At 35.7% G+C, this 17,885-nt stretch overlaps 1 protein-coding gene across 1 annotated transcript in view; it reads right to left on the reverse strand.

Moving 5' to 3' along the window:
* Positions 1–17,885, reverse strand: part of Dbp21E2 (putative ATP-dependent RNA helicase Dbp21E2) — a 69,787-nt gene that overhangs the window by 26,524 nt on the left and 25,378 nt on the right. Inside the window, exons 4-7 of the mRNA XM_090376414.1 lie at positions 14,524–14,697; positions 9,165–9,365; positions 6,869–6,940; positions 1,545–1,629 (exon numbers count right to left, since the gene is read on the reverse strand). Coding sequence (XP_090232540.1) covers positions 1,545–1,629; positions 6,869–6,940; positions 9,165–9,365; positions 14,524–14,697 — 532 coding nt within the window. The remainder of the gene's footprint in view (positions 1–1,544; positions 1,630–6,868; positions 6,941–9,164; positions 9,366–14,523; positions 14,698–17,885) is intronic.

Below are 17,885 nucleotides of genomic sequence, written 5' to 3' on the forward strand. Positions count from 1 at the left end.
TTGCCTTCTCTTGTAGCCTCTGTTATATTTTAGTATGGTAAGCAGCAATCTAGCACACACGGAAATGTTCTGTTACTGAGTGAGTTCCCAACCCACAAGTTCCAATCAATATCTGGAAAACTAAATTCCCTCATGTTAAGACATTCTAATAATAACAAGTCTCCTCAACTTGATAAAATACCTAAAACTGGATCTGAAACATCAACAAGAATGCAATATTATTTAGTATATTGGGCTTGCATTTTGGTAGGAAACAAGTTTAAGTCATTTGCTTAATTCATACTTCAGGGACTCAATAAACCATTTTTAAAATTGCATAAGTCATGTATAATCAACATAAAAAAAGTGCATGGTTTTTACAATTTTTGACAAAAAAAAAAAAAAAAAATATTCAGCAATAAGCATATGAGAATGAACAGCAACATATGAAATGCAAAATTTCAATTTGGGGATGTTAAGAACAATCAATTAAAAATGAAGATCATATCTTCACTCTTAAATAACAGCATATCAAAGTTCATTGGAGATGGTTGAGGTTGGAGAGGACAGAAGCAGATGCAACACATTTTCCTAGGGCATTCCAGGCAAGTTCTATAGAATTAAAATCAGGAATACTGAACAGGCCAGTCTACATATGATACACTCTCACTTCTGCTAGATATGTGATATGGCATAACCATGCCATGAAAAGGGAAAATAAGATTTGAGAATCTCATGCTTATACTCAGAGCATATTAAATTACTACTCAATATGGTATTGATGCTTCTTCAACCACAGAAATAATGGCTCCCATGTCACAAAAACCATCCCGCCACCTCTATATCAGTCCTTCGCCATAGTGACTTCTTCATTCTTTCCGTATGAAACTCTGTGAAAAATCAGTTTATATGCTGAAATCTTGAACCATCTATAAAGCGGATGTATTTCCATCTGTTACTGATTCCAATTGTCCTATTCTTTGAACCAGGGCTGATCAGACTACAGTCATCTTGCAGAGAGACTTTTCATATCTCCATCTACCTCACAACAACCATTTCTTAAACAATAAGTTTCATCCAGGATGACATGCAGTATAGTCTGTAAAGCATCCTGCTATTATGACATATGTTGGTTTTCTCTGTGACATAAACCTTGGTCTGCCTCAGAGAGAGAGGAACTATGTTACATTAAAAAAGTTTCTCACATACTGATGAAATATAATAGTTCATATTATACTAGTAAATTCACAAAGTTTTCATTTGGCATCCTTTTCTGCAAAAAAACACAGCATTCAAGGCAAAATTTGACATAAACTTGCTATGTTTTTACAAAAACAAAGTTTAGTAATGTATGAGTATCTGTCCTTGATATGTTTTGTAAAAACATAGCAAGGACAGATATACTTAACACACACAAGTATTTTTAGTATAATATACTTAAAACACATTATATCTATTATGAATGACATTTTCTGAGTTTCCTCATTACAAGAAATTTACAAGCCATATCAGATCCCACAAAAATATAAGAAAATGTACAAAATAAAGAACTTCATTTTACTTACTTGTTGATGCTAATTTTTTAATTACTCCAAGGGTAGATATAACCATATCAATATTGTATTGGAAGGTAGGATTCATCAGCAGCCTCTGTCATAAACAGGAACAAAATTCAGACTAGTTGGGAATTTAACTAAAGGAAGAGGATAATTATTGCAAGCTTCATCAAAAAATTTTTAAAATAGCTAAGCACATTTAATTCTTCATGTACTTATTAAGAAAATTAGTTTATAAGCCATTATGTACTAGTTTTTAGCAGATGAATGAAGGCTTTTGCAACTTCTAGTGTCTTATTTATATTCCTGAGTAAAAAATAACTCTGGTAACCATCTACAAAATGATTCAATTAAATTTGTACAAAGCATTAATATTATAGCAGCTTCCTCACTACCTTCTCCAGAGGCTAAAATAACTATTTAATGTTTAAAAGAATACATAATGTTACACAAATTGAAATGTTATACAAACAAATATAAGAACGCTTACAACTGGTGGGGGCAGGTATTAGTGTCTACTGACCTATCATTTGGTGCAGCAAGTGATAAGGAGAGTAGGTACAGTAGTTAATATAGTTCTTTTACACCTCTCAAGAATGCAGCAAAAAACCTGTTGCCAACCTAAGCCTTTGTGTAACTTTAAACTTTAATTCTAAATAACTCATTTTGTAGTACTTAATGCAGACTTGTGTTTTTATGACACTGATTCAATACCTGGATTCAGTTCCCATATCAAATGCTGTTTTAATTATTTTCAGTGCTTCTTTACAACCAAGTTCTGTTGAAATCTTAGAATATTATTAAGCTGTATTCTGCTGTTTCAAATATTCTGTTGAGGAGGTTTCCCTTGTAAAATCATTTGTTTCACTGCAGATTGGTAAGGTTTTTCCCTGATGCAAAGGACTAATCAGTTATAGTCTTGTGTAAATCTTGTGATATGGTCATTTTCGTGACAGATAGAGAAGTGGCAAAAATGATCTCAAGCAGACTGCCCTTTCTCTACATGTTCAGAGAAAACATCAACAGGATCTAGGAATTTTTCTGACATGACTTGCTAGTAGCAGTTCTGATGCTAGCAAGTGACTTCAAACATATGCAAAAAAAGTTGTCACTGAATTCTGAGGCTTTGGAACAAAGAAAAACTGCTTCATCATAGCCTTACACCAGAACAAAAGGAAACTCTGTCTGAAATTTGTGTTAACCTGCTGCAAACTTCACTTAATAACAACACTTCCATTACTGATGGAGATGAAAGTTGGTGCTTCCAAGGTGACCTTTCAATGAAGCAACAGAGTCGAGTCCTATCACCTCTCTCAAAAACAAAGTTTGTGCTAAAGCCAAAAGTGAAATCTCTCTTAACTAGTTTTTCAATACTGAAGGGATTGTGTACAAGGTGTTTGTCCTTGTAGGCATAACTGTTAATCAAGAGAATTCTACAATGTATACCCACGAATATTTGTCACCACCACCTTGAGATGTGGAAATCAAGAAATGGTTGCTCTTGATTGATAATGCATGTGCACATCCAGCAGTACACAGCTCAAAAGAGTCATATGAGGCCATTGCTAGAAGGCCTGCTATGAGTACATTACACACATTCAAGCAGCCATGACAGAGTATGAATATGAACAATATTCCCTAAAATGACTTTCAAATTTGCTTCAACAACCCCCAGAAATACTGGTAACATTGCAATTATGCAGAGGTGGACTAATTTCAGGAGGAAAGTCATTGATTATAAATACCTTCCACGATTTTTTTTTTTATAAGATCAGTCCTGGAACTTTTGGGAACAAAGTTGTACACAGTTTCATTAGTTAATGTCCTCTTAAAACATATCAAACTTAGTTCCAGTTTCCACCTTCTTTTAAGAATATACATTTCCATTCTTGCATTGTTGTAGGTTAACAAATCCAACCTTAATTGTAAAAAAATATTGAGCTTTTGAGAAAAAGGTTCATGGATGTACATTTGGTATACATTTGTGAGCACCAGCAAGATGGAACCACACATGGAATTCACCAGACTGTAACAACACACCTTTGGACTTAACATAAGGGAAACTAAATCTTCAAGGTTCCTACAGCCTCAAATCAGAGAAAAACAAAAAAATTCAACTCATTTAAAACAGGGGAAGAGAGAAGATGATAGAAAAAAACCTGGTGCGATCTCACAGACCACGCTTCACAAGTTCAGAGTTAACCAAGATGTTAATTTTGAACATGCTCCTACAGTAACATATGCTGTGAGCCATGATCCTGCTGATGTTATTTAAGGATGTGCTGTGACAGTGAAGTTTTACTGTTGATAAAGGAGGCAGTCATCTTGGAAAGCTACGGTTCTTTTACTGCTTTTAATTTGTAATATTTTGTATATTTTAATTTTATCTATCATTTTATCGCTTTTAATACTACAGTTGTTAGTGTATTTTATTTTTACAAATTTTATCCTATCTTATTTCATTTTATTATATTTTAATTTATGTTAATAAAGTTTCAGTCATATATGGTTGGTGTATTCCATTGCAGTTATTATGAGCCAGGATGTTCTGTAATTCCTTTCAATACAACATAACAGTATTCACTGCTAAGTTGCTTATAGTTCTCCAGATTTCTTCCTTAAATAACCTAGCAAAAAAAAAATCCTGAAATAATTCTGTAAGATCCCTTTTTTTTTTATTAAAAATGTTAATACCTTATCAGCTTACAATTAAATCTTGAAAATTAAAAAGAAAAAGCATCAATGCAACCTTAAAATAGAAAGATTTTAAATGAACACATTACAGATAGGGACTATGCACTTCTCTTAAGATGACTGCCACTTATTTGTAGCACAACACTGATGGTAGTAGTAACACAATTTAAGAGATAAATACAGTATTACGATGCAATAGTCTTTGTCCTTTCCTCATTCAATCTATAAAGTACATGTATAAACCTTATAAAATTTTTAACCACCATGCAATATTCTGCATCTTTTGATTTAAATTATCAGAAGATACCTGCCCACACACCAAAGGAAGATCTGTTTATCTGTTCTGTAAAACCAAGGGAGCCTATCTTTTCCTTGTCCTATTTATAAAATAGGAGCACAAACTCTTTTTAAGTTCATTAGACAATGAATAAATAAATGCCTAGGGAATCTATTACATGCATATTAATAAATATATATCAAAGATAAAATATGGCATTCCAAGGATAATAAAAAGTCATGCACTGACAGGAAATATCCTTCCTATTTTCTCTTATTTTCATCATAGAAATGGTGAGAAAGATGTTGTATAGAAGGAAGATGCAATTACTACACATTGGAAGGAAAATAACTAAATTTAATGCATCATACATTCCAACGCCTGTATGTATCGTTATCAACATACGAAAAGAAACAACAACTTTTTACTCACATTATGTGGTAAGAAAACACTAATAATACTGTGAGTGTGATAACTGACCAGCATACTGTAACCAATATTAAGTCCCCTAATTAAGTTTTGCTAAATTATGTTTTTTCTGTAGAAATATGTGTTCACAGGCCAATTTGCATACTGTGAGGGCTAAAAACCAGAGTAACTGTCAATCTTAGGCAGAGGGATACCCTGTTCCCTCTGTTGAAGACTGGGTAACTACAGGCAGTTCCCGCTTTACGAGTTCTTTTTTTCAAGTCTCACCAAAATCGAAAATATGAACATTAATTGCAATAAATAAATGTTAAACATTCATAACGGAATTTCAAGCCATATGCGTAGCTGTACAATACTATAGTACTACTTAGTATTGTATAAAAACCAAACTATTATATTAGGCCACCCGAATATTTTTTATTCATCTGCCTTGCATTGTGTATTATGTCTGTAAATTGAGTGTGTGTTATACGATCAATCTGCCTGTCTTGCTGGACGAAGGGATAAACCTTGCTATCTACACCTGAGACCGACTAACTCAGTCACAGAGTGAAAAAAGCCCATTAAAGATCCTCACATCGACAGGATTCGAACTCGGGCGTTTTCCACCCGGTGTGGGGAGGACAGTGATGATACCACTGTGCCACCCACTCAGACTTAGTATTGTATAGCTACGCATAGGTTTTTTTTTTTATTATACATTCGTTTGTTTATTCAGGCAGATGAGAGCATCGCACTGACTCATAACATAAAGCAGTTACCAAACTGATGTTACAAAGAGTGGTTATGTTGCTCTTCATTTCTGCTGTCTCATCTTATTTAAAATTTATCCCGCTTATTAATACTGTACAGTATGCCAAAGCAAAGTAATACTACGGAGAGTGATGCTAATAAAAAGAAACAGCGAAGAGGAATAACATTGGAAACAAAATATGAGTTCATAAGCAAACATGATCTAATTATACTAATTATACGGTGATGATGAAGAAGAATAAACATTCTTTAACATTTGTATGACATAAATAATTTCTTTATTATTATAATTTTCTTGATGATTTTAAAGACTATGTTTTCATTTATTTGGATAAATAAACCATTGTTTAAGCATAAACTATTTTGTTGACACTTTTATTTAACACTGCTATGGTCAAATTTGATTGTTGAGAACATAACCCCTGTTTTTAACATTACATCTATGGGAAAAGAATTCTTTTCCCATAGATGTAATGTGTGCTTTACGAGTGTGCACCAAGAACGAATTAACTCTTAAGTCAAGAACTACCTGTACAATCTCAGGCAAATATTGTAGTTAGCTAATTGCTTTTTTTGAAGAGAATTTTATAAATTCCTCCAGTCACTGATGGGAGTGGAACCCAGGCTTCTCCAAACAAGTGGCAGGTGGTGATGTGGTATGTGAACTAAGCTACCAGAGAGGACAGGAAAGACCAAGTCTCTAAAAAGAATCAAAAAGCTTGGCGAAGTGATTAGCAGAGAAAGTACATTCACGTTAATAACACAATCCTGGGTGCATTTAGTGAGCTAGTAGAAAAGTGGTGCAGAAGCAAAAAGTTGCAATAATAGTGCTTGCTAAGTTGTGGGTATATATGTGCAGATCAGGATCATATTAAACATTTTCTGGTTTTAGTTTCATTCCACCATACATGGTGAGCAGTTTGTGCAATTGACCATCATCCGCTGTTCCAAATGAATTTTGTGATTATTTTTAGTAACTTAGTTCTTTACCACTTAATGTAAGAAAAACACTATCATTTTGCTTCCTACCATTGATAATAATACCAATACCAGAATGTGTGGTGAATTAAATTTAAAGCTATTTTTCTTTCCAACACATAGCTGCCCCTGAAAGACTCATTCTTGGGAAGAAAGATGTTAGTAGTAAACATTTTATATAAAGGATGACAAAAATGCTTACCTTTGTTCCTTGCCCTCCTAAAATTAATTTAACATTAATACCACAACACACCCCTATTTTCTGAGCAACATCCTAGAATAAAAATAACAGTACTAAATATATAAATAAAAATTTATGGCAATTATATGAAGATATTTTCACTAGTTGTTTTTCAAGACAATCTAATGTTAAATGGCCACATGGGTATTCAGAAATCTTATTATTAAAAGTTTAGTGCAGCTATGTATAAATATTTTCATCTAAAAAAATATTTCCAGTCAATACACCGAGCACTGTAAAAATATGTATATAATAACAGAGAAGCATGGGATCAAAAGAATCCTGGGACCTACACTTGATTCTGTTCATGTTTTCCTTCAAACAGTAACCCTTAATAAACATTAAGAAATGGCACATGATAAAATATGAAACATTACCCAATGATATGAAAAGGAGAAAATAATGAAACATTATCCAAATGATATGAAAATGAGAAAATATGAAACATTATTAAATTCTGGAGTCAGTTTCTTCACTAGGGTACACAGAACAGATCGAATCATACTTGCTGACCATTTTCTAAGATACTTGCAAGGTTTAAATACAATTTATATACTTTCATTATCACAGTATAACAAACTGACAGAATAGCACACTATTATTCACCACATGGTATTGAATAGAGGCACAACAAACTAATATACTCTGTCTCACTGTGCAGATAAAATAATTATGACACTATGTGTTGGAAAAAAGGTCATGGTTATTCAAATTCAATAACTGTAAAAATATACAAACAATAATAAAAAAAATGTGAATAGTTAAAAAGTGAATTTATTGTGCTAAGTGATTTACAGTATACTAACCACAATATGCAATGTTTTTGGATTCTGTTTTAGGTTTGACATTATTCAAAACAGAACACAGTAATGTTGTCAATGCTCACAGTGCCAAATAAACCACATGAATAACTATAAAGTGAATTTATTGTGATAATTGATTTACAGGGTACTAACTCACCACAATATATCTACTTAACAATGGCAACATTTCTGGATTTTGTTTTAGGCCTGATGACATTATTCAAAACAATCACTTCAAAGTAAATTTACTTTATAGACAGCCATGTGGTTTATTAGTGTTCTTTTTCTCAGCAATTAATTATGACTCATTCTTTCATTTTCATAACATTATAGTTTAAACTTCTTATTCTTATAAAACTATTATAAAATATTGATGTTATTGTTGTACTGAAACAATAAAAAAACAGAAACTTGGTCTTGGTAAGCAGGGAACTATTACTGATGACATTTAGAAGGATGTTTTGTTAATAAAGGTGATGAAAACATATAGAGGACTGTATATTTAGCAGATCTGCAAAATGAAAAAATTAAAAGAACTAGCTGAAATGTAAAGAAACGAAAAGAACTAGTACTGAAATGTGACAGTCCAGAAAAGATAACCTTTAACATCAACTCAATCAGTTTTTCTCAGGCATAACAGTGCAAACAGAAAGGGATGAATGGAAAGCTAGCAAATATTGCAACAAATACAACTTTTTTTTTTTGTTTTTTGCAATCAACTCCTCACCACTGATGCTTATAAGTGTGACAAGCTACAAGGAGTTTCAAAAAATTAGAGAGGGAACAATGACTATGAGCATTCAATTGTTTTTTGGAGGGGGGAGAATTCTGATTCTCCCAAACATCCACTGATGTTACAAAATTCTATCAATGTGTTAAAAGTATTAAATGAAACGTTATATTTAATATTTCTGTACAGGAAGATTTTACCTTAGAAATTAGCCAGCAGCACTAGTCAGTACACTCAGCATAGTTTACATTATTTCTTACTGAAGAAGCTCCCTTGATTAGCACTGATTCACTCAGCACTATTTTCATGGAATCAATCAAGAGAGATACTGTAAATGGATATGAAATATCACAATTCAGAGAAAAAGAACAAATCATAACAAAATATCACACGTGTATAATCTATCAATCTTTGCATGCAAATGAAGAGAAGAGTCAATGATCGACTCAACTAATTTGATTTGTTTTTTTTTTTTTTTAGGAGCATTAGCAACTAAGGCCATATTGCTCTGGGGATATGCGGTGGTCATTCCCTGACCTTTCCGCATCCTCCGTATTTGGTGGTCATGGGCTTGAACCCCGGTCTAATCAAGAAGTGTGTGCTATGCATTGCTGCTCCTGCCCACCTGGCTATGGAGGCGCCAACTTATTTGAAGATAACAAAAATGGAGCTTTTCTTGATAGTCTAACATGAGATTTGTGCAAAAGTAAACACTGATACTTACTGCTATTTGCTCTGCTAACTCTCTTCCTGGACATAATATCAAAACACTGGGGGAATTGGCAGGATGTTCACCCATGTCACGTATTTTACTCAATAAGAGACGTTGAAAAAGTGGAACTAAGTAAGCAACTGTTTTTCCACTACCAGTTTCTGCAGAACAAACTACATTTTGACCACTTAATATTTCAGGTATCGTTAATGCCTAAGAAAAGAAAAGTTCTCAGTGAATTTATATCAATATAATATAAGCAAAATTTCATTATAAAAGGGAAATATCAAGAAAAACTGAACAATTATATTAAAAATTCTATAGCCAAATACCTCTGAAATTATAAGCAAAATTTTTAGTTACTTCCCAAAAGAACTTCACAATTTGGATCAGGTTAATTTGTAGCACATAATTAACAACCCACATTTCTAACCAAAACCTAGAAACACTGCATTTCAACATCTTTAAAGATCATTTAAAGAAAAGTTATGATTTTAACAGCTTTTCCTTGCTTTGTCAAAGTCGACTAAAAGCAGATCAGCTAAGGGTTTTCTTAATTGCTTTTATGTCCGCATAAAATTCTTATAGAGCTCATTTTTTTCAAACAATAAATTTATTATTATTTTTTTATTATCCAAGCATTTCATCAGTTATAGCCCAGAACTAATGCACAATTTATTACTGACATACTGTTCTTTAGAAGTTTTAAGTGTCCTGCATCATGTATGAATGATGTCATGGTGTATTTTTAAAAACAAACATCACTGCATCACAATATTATCCTGGGTATAACCCCCATGCACAAGCACACTGTGGGTGACCAACCAGGTGTGAACCAAAGTAAGCAGGGGTCGAGGTGTGGCGCCCACACCACATAGAGGAATGCCCCCCTCTGTGTTACCAGGCAACACTAGGTGGTAGATGACTCTCACCAACCAGTGCAATACCACTTTGTGCTTACTGGAGGATTGAAGTGGTGGAACCCATGTTTAGTCTCCAGAGCTAAGTTCCGATCAACCCTTTCCCATCTCTTCCATTATGCATTATGACTGATGACTTTTGATGTTATGATGGACATCATAGCGAGATTCAATCTTCCTTACATTTCGAGGGTTCAGCTCTAAAACAGTGTTCGCAGGCCGGCCGCTAGTTAGTACACTGGACCGAACCTATTGGTAACTCTCTATGAGGCTTCTGGATTAGCTAGTGTATAATCTTGCTACCTCTACTCTGCCAGATAGTGACTGGAGGGGGCATTGTCGAGGCCACGTTATGTCAAGGATCTGGGTATATTTTTACCATGTGTATGCCATATCCAAAAATTTCATTACTTCATGAAGCATGTGTCCCCCCCCCTTTCTTACTATTGAATACACCATGCATTGTCAAACTAATAGAGTAAGCTTATCTGCAAAAATATCTAAACCTCCCAAACATTTCCTAGTTAATTTTCACAAATATACATGGTCTCAGTTCTAATCTCAATGATGTCCATTTCCAATTGCAGTCTGCCAAACTCCATGTACTTTTTCTGACAGAATCTCAGTTATCGGTTGATTCAACTACTGCTCATCTCAGTTGCCCAAATTATTCACTGTATGATTCTTTTCACCTCAAAGGTGGTACTTGTGCATATGTCCATTCCGATATTCCCTGTCAGTGACTTAGTAATTTGGAATCTTCTCTTTTCGATCTGCTCTGGCTTAAAATCTCTCTACCTCATTGTGCCAAATTCATATGTTCTCTCTACCGTTCTCCCAACTCCACTAATAACTTGGAGCTCTTTGACTTCCTCTTTTTGCAACTTGACTTTCTCCAGTCCAACTTTCCTAACAGTGAGGTAATTTTCCTTGGTGATTTTAATGTTCACAACTCCAGCTGGCTTCCGCTTTCTACTCACACCGACCAAGCTGGTCAAGATGCTGAGGCTTTTTCAATTACTAATGACCTCGCACAGATTGTTTATTTACCTACCAGAATACTGGACAATCCTAACCATACATTCAACACGCTTGATCTTTTTCTCACAAACAACCCTTCTAAGTACACGGTCGAAGTGAGTGGTCCTTTAGGCACATCAGATCACAACTTGGTGATTGTCTCTTCTCTAATGAAGCCTTTATCTCATGGCTATTCCCAACCTCGTGTTGTTTGGCATTACAAGAATGCAAAATGGGATGACCTGCGAGATTTCTTTTCTTCTTTTCTTGGTTGGATTACTGTTTCAAAACTTCTGATGTCAATGTTTGCTCAGAACGTGTCAGTGAAATTATTCTTGTAGGAATGGAATCCTTTATTCTACACTCCACTTTAAAATCTTGTCCTTCATCTAAACCTTGGTTTTTCAATAAATGTGCTAAGGCTGTTCAAGAGAAGAATGCTGCATATCGTGATTGGCTTGTTTTGAATTCTTCAGTTTCATTTTCTGCCTACATCAAAGCTTGCAACAATTGTAAAGCAGTTATTAATCAGTCCAAACTAGATTTTGAACGGTCTAAGAGTAGAAAACTTGCTTCTTGCCCTAATGGTAGCCGAGCATTCTGGTCTCTTGCCAAAGCTATTGACCACAACTTTTGCCCATCTCTCTCTCTCTCTCCCATCTCTGTCCAAAACAGATGATTCTGTTGTCACTTCAGCCAAGGATAACGCTGACCTTCTAGCATCCCATTTTTCTTCCACTCATGTATTACTGATCTTGGTAAAACACCTCCCACCATTCCCAATATGCTCCATTCAGTGCCTCCTGTGGTCTTCCATCAAAAGGATGTCAGAAGGATTTTGACGAAACTTGATGCTCAAAAAGCTCCAGATCCTGATGGTATTTCTCCACTTGTTCTCAAAACCTGTGTTCCTGAACTTACTCCTGTTCTCTGCTGCCTTTTTTTCACTTTCTTATTCCAAAGGCGTTTTTCCTTCTGCTTGGAAATTTGCTCATATCCAGCCAGTTCCTAAAAAAGGGTGACAAATCCCTCCCATCCAATTATTGTCCCATTGCAATTACTTTCTAAAGTAATGGAGAAATCAATTAATCGCCAACTCAACTACCTAGAAACCTTCCGTCTGATCAACGATCTCCAGTATGGATTTCGTCAGTGTCGATCCACTGGTGATATTCTGGCTTACGTTACCCATTTATGTACAAATTCAATGGAAAAGTTTGGTGAAACACAAGCAGTTGCTCTTGACATCTCAAAGGCTTTCGATCGTGTTTGGCATAAAGGTCTTCTAAACAAGCTTCCATCTTATGGTTTTCCAATTTTTTTTTGCAATTGGTTATTGAGTTTTCGCTCTACTCACTGACTGAGGATGATGGTAGATGGCTTTCTGTCTTCTAACTTCTCCACTAATGCTGGTGTCCCCCAAGGTTCAGTTCTTTCCTCCACTCTTTTCCTCTTGTATATTAATGACCTTCTTCCATTGACCGGAAATCCTATCCATAGTTTTGCCGATGAAAGCACATTGCATTCCCCTTTCCAGTTTGAGAAACCTTGCCCTGCTCAATCAGCTTCAACTTCTTGAATATCTGCTACCAATTCCTTAAATGACAATCTCCAGGTAATTCTCCAGTGGGGCAAAGACAACTTTTTTTTTTAGTTGATTTCAATCCTTCTAAAACTCAGTCTTGTCTTATATCTCGCAAAAAGCATTCTTCTGCTCCTATGCTTATCTTTGGTGACACTCCAATTTCTAGGCAAAATGATATATCTCTTTTGGGGATTACCCTGACTTCTAATCTCTCTTGGCACAAGCACATTATAAATATTGCTTCCTCTGCATCTAAAAAACTTGGTTTTCTCTTTTGCTCTCGGCGTTAGTTTTTTTCCAAACAGCTGTTCACTCCGTACAAATCATAAATCTGCCCTACCATGGAATATTGTTTCCACATCTGGGGCAGTGCCCCCAAAACTTCTCTCAGGTTTCTAGATTCCATTCAGAAGAGGGCAGTTAGATTAATTAATGACTCAACTCTAACAGTCTCTCTCCACTCACTGTCTGTCTCATAGATGTACTGTTTCTGCTGCATTCCTTTCTACAGATACTTCCATGGGTACTGTTCTTCTGAATTGGCTTCTATAATTCCCACTCTCTCTTTCAAAACAGTCAGAACACGTGCCACCACCAGCCAACATCCGGAAACGAAACAAAATTGATTTAGAAATGAAGATGATTAATTAAGAAGTATGACAAGCAGTACAAAGTTTGTAATCTATTGCACGGAATTAAGTCTTGCTGCTTCAAGAGTGAATACTGTTATTTGTTTTTTTTTTTTCTTAGGAGCATTAGCAACTAAGGCCATATTGCTCCGGGGGTATGCAGTGGTCATCCCCTGGCCTTTCCGCATCCTCCATATTTGGTGGTCATGGGCTCGAATCCCTGTCTAATCAAGAAGCATGCTACGCACTGCCCCTCTTGCCTACCTGGCTACGGAGGTGCCACACAGTGAATACTATTTTAGGGGAGAGTGCGCGTATAAAAGAACATGTTAAGGGATCAACACATTTAAGATCAACAGTGATCACAAACAGTGTTCAGGTGATATATCGAAGATGGAAAAGCTACTAATAATATGGATGGAAAATCGGATTCAGAAGCAAATGCCCCTGAGTCCAATGGCCATTCAAGCAAAAGCAAGAAGTATTTATGAAGATATTAAGGATAAGTACGGCAAATCCCAAGCTAAGTTTGTGGCAAGCAACGTGTGGTTTAATAGGCTCAAGCATCGCACTGGTTTTCAAAACATTAAAGTATGCAGTGAAGTTGCCAGTGCCAATTGTGCAGCTGCAGAGAAATTTTGTGATGTGTTGGAATAATCCCCTTCTAAATCTCCACAGTCCTCAACTTCCGCAGTGGCGTGCTTATCAGTTGGAGAGTTAATTCTGGCAACGATGCTCAAAAGGTAAAACTTGCTGACATTATGCCTGTCTCCTCTCTCTTTTTGTAGTTTTGTACACTTTTGTAATTTTTCCTGCGCATGAGATAAAAAATTGAATAAATAATTTTATTTACATGTTCCTTGAACATTTCTTTTTAGCTTTAATCAAATTTAGCATTCATAGTTGTGAGTGCTGCATAAGCATTTAGAAAAATTCCGACTTGCATAGAGTTGCGGAACGCAACCCTTACGTAAGTCAGGGAATGGCTGTAGTCTGAAAATGGTTATAGATATAATTTAAAGCCTTAAAGTTTAAAATAAATTAAAGCCTAATTAGAAATAAATAAGAGCATTTAATATTCAATAAATTAATTAAATTATCTAAAACATTGATTGAAGTAAGCCGAAATAGTATTCTTAGGCAAACAGTACATGAATCTAAAATATACATGAATTCAGGGTTCTCATATTGCATATTATAATACTAATATTGTATACCTGGATAGGTGTAGGTATCTCCAAACCTAAATTTTTCAACCCATCTAAAATTCTTTCATGCAAATTAAAATGGAGAAAATTCTGAGCCTCATTTTCTTTGGTGTATCCATAAATTGCAGCTTCATCTTTTCTCCATGTATCATCTTTGGGGTAGTATGTAGGTAATGATGGATTCTAAGCAGAAATAAAAAAAAAAAAAAAAAAAGTAAATGAAGCATCAAATATGGAATTTAAGCACTATAATCAGTATAGCATAGTTACATCAGATTTGACTTTTGTAATAACAATAATGCCCACCAAAATAATAACCATTTTGGTCCTCTATTATTTGCAGTATACATTAATGACATACAAGACTGTATGCAACATAGACATCAATACAACATACTGACAACATACAGACTGTATACAACATAGACATCAAAATGCTCTCATATGCAGATGACTTTAAAATATACAAAACCATTAAATCAATACAAGACTGTGAAATACTGGAAAAAGGATTAGCCACTATCACCCTGTGGATTAAAAATAATGGCCTAATACTAAACTTAGACAAATGCTGCACAATCTCTATTGCAGACGTTCATAAAAAGTCTGCAATAGAGATCAAAGTCTGCAAAAGTCTGCAAAGAGTCTGCGGGTTGGGGACGAGAGTAACCTTCTGCAGGTGAAGTTTTTTCTGTTTTATTAACTTAAATTGGCTCGAATTGGCAAATTAACTTATTTTCTAGAGTAGCTCTATATTCCTAGTTACGATACTTAGTTTAAATTTTAACACAGATAGAGATTTTGTAGGTTATTACTTAGTATCGGTAAGGGTATCCAATCCACATGTTTTATAAATTTTGCAGAGCCGGCAAACCGGAAGTTTTTAGCTATAGTTAGCTGCTTTATTGACCAATTGTTATATTAAATTATTTTCTGTAAGTAGCTTATAGACCTAGGCAAGATCCTTGATTTATTCTGAATCGATACAGCGAGACTTTGGAAGTTAGCATTAGCATTAGCAGAGGCATATGATGCAAGAAAGCAAGCTTATTCAGCATCAGCCAAAAAAAAAAAAAAAACCCACTCCCATTTCACCCCTCCGTTCGTTCGAAATACCTGTCCAGTTGAGCTTTAAATTTGTTTAGGCTATCAACTTCAACAACAAGTGATGGAAGTCGGTTCCACCAACCAACCACCCGCTGGCCAAAGGCAAATTTCCGCACATCTATCCGACATCCGTCCTTCCTCAAGTTAATTAATATTTAAGTGTCCGTAGATTTACCGTTCATAACTTGCCCCCATTGTTACACAATACAACACTATATCCCGAACTAGAAAGCGTTAGCTTAGTATAGTATAGAATATGATCAACTAATCAGTAAATTTATTAATCTTGTTGAACTTCATTGTCAATTAAATTGTACTTTTAATTAAATACATATAATGACTTAGATTTTACGAACGTAACATAATTAATTAATACATAACTTGATACGGAACTTATATAAAGAAACTCGAAGATAATACTTGACACTTAAAAAATATATATAGATATATAGTGTTACAACTGTGTTGGGATACAAGTTTAAGGTTATAATTTTGTACTGAAATTGAAAGTTTATTGAAATTGAATCAGAATCATGACTCAGACCAGAGCAGCAAAGCAAAAGGCTCAAGCTAAATGGAGTGCTGTGGCTCAGGAGAGAACTGAGAGGGGCAGTTGCCCTCTGAATCACAGCCTTTTTTTTAAAATGCACTGCTTGCTTGATGTTTGTGGAGCAATCAGGTATGGGACATGATATTGCCAAGGGAGATGTCTTTGTGTGTGCGCGATGTAAGGAGTGTGAGGAAATGAGGTGACAACTCAGTGTTGTTATAGGCCTATATGAGAGCTTGAAGGACAGGGTGGATGCCCTCGAAGCATTTAAATTGAGGGGCCCATCAAGCTCTCAGCTGCCCACATCAACGCCAGAGCTTGCACTTGATCATCATGCAACACAGTGGCAACCCCCAAGGAAGAATGCGCTGGTCCAACAGGAATTAGTAGTTGCTGGTGACTCTATTGTCAGGGAAATGGGGAAAATGCTATGTAAAAAGGATAGGTGGAACAGGACCAAGGTATGTCTGCCAGTGGCAAAGGTTGATGATATTGTAGAGCAGATATCATCTTTTAAGGGAACAAAGGGTGATATTGTTGTATACGTTGGAACTAATAATATTAAGAGTAGGAGATTGGCAGAATTACTTAACAAGTACAGGTCACTGTTGAAAAAAAGCCGTGAATTACGGTTGAATTTGAAAGAGTCTGCAATTCTGCCCAGACACGATAGGAGGGAGTAGATGATGAGAGCCCTGTCGATCAATTCGGCCCCGGAAAGATTGTGCAAGGCTCAGGGGGTAGAATTTTTTCCAGCCTGGTCTGTACTTGTTAACAGGAGAGACTGCTTCTACAGGGATGGGATACACTTAAATAGAAAGGGTGCAAGAATATTTGCTGATGCTATCGAGGCAGTGTTAGGTGGGTCGGAAAACTGCTAGCTTGGGAAGGATAGAAGGGCTAATAGATTAACAGTAGCCACTGGCAGAGGTGAAAATGATGCTTGCACTGCTTCTATTGGAATGAGCAGCATCCTGGAAAACAAGATTCAGGATATTTCAGAAACTGCTGGGAGTCATTGCGGTACAAGTAACCACATGGGTTGTGTTAGGTTAGCTAAGAATAGGAACAGGTGCATGTATACTTGCATGTACACCAATGCTAGGAGTTTGGTAAATATATTTGATGAATTTGAGGTATTGCTCAGAACATCAAAGGCAGATATTGTTGGGATATCAGAGATGTGGTGTCACACAGATATAAGGAATGCAGAACTGGAATTTGGGGAGTACAATGTGTACAGGAAGGATAGACAAGATAGGAAGGAAGGAGGGGTTATACTATTAGTTAAGAAACACAAAATCCAAGGAAGTTTTTTTTTTTTTTTTTTTTGGTAGTTGTTGGCACATAGGCTTCTATGGCCATAATGCACCTCCCAAAGTTTTTGCAGTACTCTGATCCAAGCCCGAGGCGGGAATTGAACCCGCGACCTTTGGGTTGCCAGGCAGGCACTTTACCACCCAGCTAGCCCGGTCGGCTTCCATGGAAGTGAAGCCAGTCAACATCACTGGACATTGCAGTGTCGAGGCAGTTTGATGTGACATACTGGAATTTGTGGGTCGGTCGCTCTCACACTAGCAAGACTTTTGTAAATTTATTGGATGATTGTTTTCTACATCAGCATGTTCGGGAGGCAACCAGAGGGAGTAATACGCTTGATCTGATTATCAGTAGTGATTCTTCATGCATTAAGAATCTGCATATAAAGGAACCA

This window comes from Mastigoproctus giganteus, chromosome 6 (genome assembly GCF_048544385.1).
Source record: "Mastigoproctus giganteus isolate SK-2022 chromosome 6, ASM4854438v1, whole genome shotgun sequence".
Lineage (NCBI taxonomy): Eukaryota > Metazoa > Arthropoda > Arachnida > Uropygi > Thelyphonidae > Mastigoproctus > Mastigoproctus giganteus.